Below are 6,108 nucleotides of genomic sequence, written 5' to 3' on the forward strand. Positions count from 1 at the left end.
GGTAAAAGGCTCCTTGCAGAACCTTAAAAGGTTCTCTTATGGCATCACTGTGAAGAACCAGTTTACGTTCTAACCTTTATTTTTTAAGGGTGAAGCTGTAATTACATGTGGGATGTTTTTCTAAACTCTGATTTCTCCCACAAACTGTTTCTTCACAGGCGGCAGACATGGCAGCAAATCCACCAACTTAGTACAAATCAAAATGATCAGTTATATTCACACTGACACAATCGACTCTACTTGAGAAGAGTGAGCAGAGTCCGCTGCAGTTTGTCTTTTGAATTCATAAACAAAACGTTTAAGTTGAACATGTGAACGCTTCCAAGCTGCCGCATGGAGACGTGGTCCTGCTGTTTAGCTTCTTCCTACGTGACGCAAACGCAGCGTCAGAGATTCACTGTTTGTTCAGTAACACTTTACAATAAGGTCACTAAGTTAAGGGTTAGTTAATGCTTAGTAAGCATTAACTAACCCTTAATTAACAGTTAACTAATGTGTAATTTACTAATGGTGTTCATGTTAACTAAGGTATTAATTTATACATTATTTAATAGTTTATAAAGATGACTATTAAATAATGTATAAATTAATACCTTAGTTAACATGAACACCATTAGTAAATGATTACCAGACACATTAGTTAACTGTTAGTTAAGGGTTAGTTAATGCTTATTAAGCATTAACTAACCCTTAATTAATGTACACTTATTGTAAAGTGTTACCATTTGTGCTAACAACGCCCCTGATACAGAACAGTATCCAGAGGCACAGACAGACAGACAGACAGACAGACAGACTGAGAGACAGACAGACAGACAGACAGACAGACAGACAGACAGACAGACAGACAGACAGACAGACAGATGAAACACAGGGATTGAAGGCTTACAGTTCAGTGAAGCCAAACACAGACACATTATTTCTTCATTATGTCTTAACAGGCTGAACATGACAAACTTCTCTTGCCAAAAGCTTTTCAACATTTGGATTTTTAAGACAGATCTGACCCTGAATACCCTGGAAGGGACCTGATCCTGATCCTGACAGACAGACAGTCAGGGACCTGATCCTGATCCAGACAGTCAGTCAGGGACCTGATCCTGATCCAGACAGTCAGTCAGGGACCTGATCCTGATCCTGACAGACCGTCAGGGACCTGATCCCGGCCCTGGCGGTCAGTCAGCACGGTCTGCGGCTCCACCGAGGATCACCGGAGCCTCCGACAACGAGGCGGTAAAACCACCCGGCAAACATCATCGGGTCCGTAAAGGTCCAGGACCCAAACATCCTGAGAAACACATCGACCAGAGACACCAGCAGAGAGAACCTGTCCAGCCAGTCCATGCTCCACGTCACAAAAAACTTTCTTTCTCCTCGGCTCGGCTTATTTCTCTCTCTCTCTCGTACTCTATCATATATGATCATCTGACAGTCACAGGAATATTTGTTACAGATGTCCCAAAATAAACTAAAAAGTAAAAACAAAATCCACTGGACTTCAAATTGAAGAGTTGAAGACAGGGTTTTTTTCGGATTTTGTTTTTATTTTTTGTTTTTTTTGGATATCTTACTACCTAGATGAATCTTTGTTAGAGATCCTGTCAGGCTCTGAGCTGCTGACCATGGCACTCTGAACTGTTGGTTGCTTGTTATGTTTGTAGTGTAGGAAGTTAAGCTTATTTGACTGTTGGACTCACTGCAGGTCGCTCTGAGAGAAACATCAAAAAGGTCTGCAGCGCCACACGCCTGTCCAGAAAATACTCTCCAGAAAATACTCTCCAGAAAATACTCTCCAGAAAACCAGCATGGTAAGATGCACAAAATTGCCAAAACATTCAGCTAAAATTCTTGCTCATAAAATACCGAAAATTCAGCTAAAATTGATGATTGAAATCTAAACTTCTGCAAGTACAGAAACACGAGTTCCCTTCGAGGAAACCAGGAGGATTGTGGGTCTAAAATGGCTGCCAGTGAAAACAGCGGTGGCCAGACTCGCTCCGTCTGAGGCTCTGAGACCAGATCCGGCTCTTACCGACGCATTGTGCATTTTTTTTTTTTTTTTTTCAATCTTGGCAGTTCTGTTATATCTGAGCACTTGTGCATAATAAAATCGCTCCACATACAAGTACAAATATTTTAAGGTGAAATATTAAAGATTGCTCAGAAACATTTTTTTTTTTTTTTTTGCTTCAAGATGGGGTTCGTTCTCCTCGCTCTGGTAAACGTTGAGTGCAAACTGATTCTCTCTTCTGACGAGCGAACGAACCCAAAACCCTGCATGTTGTCCGTCTCCAGTCCAGAACCAAACACCGGTCTGGATCCGGTTCCATGTCTAATTTCAAGACTTGAGTTCACACTAGTGACACTAAGCTGGATCCGAGTCTGTTTTTAAACTGTTCAGAGACCCGATCCAAAATCCACAGAATCCAACAGAAACCAGAATCAGGAAGTCAGATTCTGCAGTCCAGATTCATGTCACAGAATCCAGATTTAGAACTGGATTCTAAACTCCATAATCCAGATTTAGAATCAGAATTTGAGACGCCAAATTCCGGAATCCAGATTTAGACCCGGAGTCCAGATTCGGGTCCTGTCCCCGCGGTCCCTCGGGCCACGGGCGAGGCGGGGTCCGGGACGAACTCGACGGTGCAGTCGGCGGGTTCGGTCTGGGGGACCTGAGCGGGCGGCGGGGGGGGTTCGGACCGGGGGCGCTCCAGACACGGCAGGGCGGCGACGAACAGGATCAGACCGCCCAACAGCACGCACCCCCCGCTGAGGTAGAACGCCAGGTCGTACGACTGGGTGGAGTCATAGAAAAAACCTGCAGAGAGAGAGAGAGAGAGAGAGAGAGAGAGAGAGAGAGAGAGGGAGGAGAAACCTGTCAGAGACCAGGTCCAGAGATCAGGTCCAGATGAAGCGTTCCAGCTAGAGGCACGACTCCAACATGTCTGCAGGAACTGAACCCCCAAAACCCAAAATCTGTGTAAAGCCTCACATCTAAAGGTAAAAAACATGCTGCTGAGAATGGCCATCTGCTATTGGCTGATCTTTGGTGTCAGGTGATGTCACCACCTGTAGTGTGACACCGAAACCCAGTCGGAGGAAACGTATGGCGATGGGACAAAGAAAATAATATGTTTACCAATAATTGGAGATAGGCTAGGGCTGGGCGATATGGTTGAAATCAATACCATGATAATCATAAGGATTTTTCTCGATATCAATATATATCACGATATGGTTCATGTATGCAAAATCACGTTAAATAATCAAATTAATGTTCATCTCATTGTCAAACAAAACAGAAATATTCAAATAATATTCCTACCATACCTCATTTTATCAGAGTTTTTAAGTAAAATTTGCTCGTCATCATCAGTTCAGACAGCAGAAATGTGTCACGATATTAAAATATCTTCATATCATCACGATATGATTCCACTGAAAGACGATAAACGATAATATTGAATTATCGCCCAGCCCTAAGATAGGCGGAAAAAAGTGAGAGACCTCTGACCGGATTTCGGTGTTTAATAAACAATAATAAAGAAAGAGATTCACTTCAAAACAATTCAGCAGCAGGACTAGTTTTATATATCTCATCAGAATCTGCTTTGTCAGCGTTCCTTTATGTGCTAGAAGTGATTTTCAGTCTGTTCCTCCAGACAATGGCAGTGAATGGAGAGAGAAAAAAACACAATTCTCCAGTCTGCTCTACCGGAGCAACAGATCACAGAATCACTGATTTTGGGGTTTTATCATGGAGGAAGAGACACGACCCAAGACTCTACCAGAGGAACACAGAGCTTTATAGAGCCAGATGGGTGGAGTTGGTCACATGTGATGCAAATTAGCACCAGGCCAAAACAAACAGAGAATGCTGTCTGAAAGCCACAACACTGTTCTGTGAGTGAGAACTTCCCTAACCAAAAACAGAACTGTACTAAAAGGAAACTCCACCCTCCTGGCACTCCATGTTGACTAAAACAAACTTTGAGGAATATTTCAAATAATTATTTGACCAGGTCCTGTGTGAAGTGAACCAGGCTTACAGAAACTAAAACTAAAACTCATTAATATTGTTAGCTATTTGATATTTAGAGCCAAAATAGAAACATTATATAGGATCAGAGGTGGAAAGTAACTAAATACATTTACTCGAATACTGTACTTAAGTACAATTTTGAGGTACTTGTACTTTACTTGAGTATTACCATTTTATGCTACTTTATACTTCTACTCCACTACATTTCAGAGGGAAATATTTTACTTTTTACTCCACTACCTTTATTTGATAACTTAAGTTACTAGTTACTTTGCAGATTCAGATTATTAATACAAAATATATTCAACTAATACATTGTGATGTATTATTATAGATTACTGTAAGCTACCCAGCAGTATATAAAGTAGTGGAAATCAGCCCCACCTTTTCCAGCTGCAACATTAAAGTGATGCTTACACATTAATGCATCAATAATTATAATTCAATAATATAATATATACTGTATTATTCTGAAATGGGCCATTCTGCATAATGAGTACTTTTACTTTTGTTGCTTTAAGTACATTTTGATGCTAATACTTTTGTACTTTTACTTAAGGAACATTTTGAACGCAGGACTTTTACTTGTAACAGAGTATTTTTATACTGTGGTATTTCTACTTTTACTTAAGTAAAAGATCTGAGTACTTCTTCCACCACTGTATAGGATACAATGATGTGTATTTTTTAAATATACAGCGGTGAACATCAGTTAACTTTTGTCCTACAATGCACACAGAGCATTTTGGCAGGAAACCTTCACATATACTTATCTATTTGTTTCCAAAAGACAAATATTGTGGCTGTTTTGCCTTCGTTCCTCCAACAGAGACAGTATTGTTTTGAACTGTGACCTGTGGTTTGGCTAACTGGAATCAAATAAGCGAACAGATAAGAAAGACAAACTAACAGACAAACCAGTAACATCTGACACAGCTTTCAAAACTTGTTGTCAACACCCAGTCAATATGTGTGTTGATGGACTCTCTATCTGTTCCTCTGAGAAGCTCAATAACATTCACAACATTTTCATAGCCGTCCTCCTTCCCCCCCGTTCCTCCTTTAAAACACATCAGCACAAATACAATCGTCCGCACTCCAGACTCCTCTCCCTCTGCTCTTCCCTCTCCTTCCTCCCTCCATTTTCTCTTGGCTTTACATTAACACTTCAGGCAGTAAGCTTTCACTCTTCAGCCCCGTTATTCTATTTTTTCAGCCTCTTCTCCCTCCTGTAAAAATCACCTCAGGTAAAACTCGTCCCGTCCGAACTGACTTCCCTCAGACTGGCATTTTATTCAGTTAGCATAAAAAGTAGTGACCCCAGAACGATAATGTGAGGCTTTTCCCTGCTGTTCAAACTCAAAGCTCAGCTGTGAGTGTCGCTGGTACCAGACAGAGCAAGAGGTCAAAGGGCACGAGTTACATCATTCTGGTTGATACGCAGTAGGGCTGCAACTAACGATTATTTTCATTGTCGATTAATCTGTCGATTATTTTCTCGATTAATCGATTAGTTGTTTGGTCTATAAAATGTCAGAAAATGGTGAAAAATGTGGATCAGTGTTTCCCAAAGCCCAAGATGACGTCCTCAAATGTCTTGTTTTGTCCACAACCCAAAGATATTCAGTTTACTGTCATAGAGGAGGAAAGAAACCAGAAAATATTCACATTTAAGAAGCTGGAATCAGAGAATTTGGACTTATTTTTCTGAAAAAATTACTCAAATCAATTAATCGATTATCAAAATAGTTGGCGATTAATTTAATAGTTGACAACTAATCGATTAATCGTTGCAGCTCTAATATGCAGCACAAAGTGTGACAACAACTTGCAAGCTTTCTAATTAGCTAACCTGAAGTAACAAAGTGGATAATGTTGAAAACGATGTGGAGCAGAGAAAGTTAGCGATGTGATCTGCTGTTGAAGAAGAGGATGAAGGGTCTAAGGATGAAGATTAAGGTCTAAGGTGAGTACCATGTAACTGCAGTCTCCCTAACTTTCCTGTCTTTCTCCACTTTCAAGTATCTAATCAAAACAATCAGACTTTGCCTCAACTCGAGCCT

At 40.7% G+C, this 6,108-nt stretch overlaps 1 protein-coding gene across 2 annotated transcripts in view; it reads right to left on the reverse strand.

Annotated features, from left to right (window-relative positions):
* Positions 1-625: 625 nt before the first annotated feature.
* LOC139656916 (monocarboxylate transporter 9-like) overlaps positions 626-6,108 on the reverse strand; it is a 15,671-nt gene continuing 10,188 nt past the window's right edge. The window contains exons 9-10 of one of the 2 annotated variants that reach the window (XR_011696160.1): positions 1,126-2,821; positions 626-1,063 (exon numbers count right to left, since the gene is read on the reverse strand). Coding sequence is in view for 1 of the 2 variants with exons in the window: in XM_071534557.1 (XP_071390658.1) it covers positions 2,565-2,821 (257 nt within the window). In the remaining variant the exon portion in view is untranslated. Of the gene's footprint in view, positions 2,822-6,108 lie in introns of both variants that reach the window. The other variant, XM_071534557.1, reaches the window with a different exon arrangement.

Source organism: Centroberyx affinis, unplaced genomic scaffold (genome assembly GCF_046629955.1).
Source record: "Centroberyx affinis isolate AG114_WGS23_722 - 3 ecotype Tasmania unplaced genomic scaffold, CSIRO-AGI_Caff_v1 ptg002578l_1, whole genome shotgun sequence".
Classification (NCBI taxonomy): Eukaryota; Metazoa; Chordata; class Actinopteri; order Beryciformes; family Berycidae; genus Centroberyx; species Centroberyx affinis.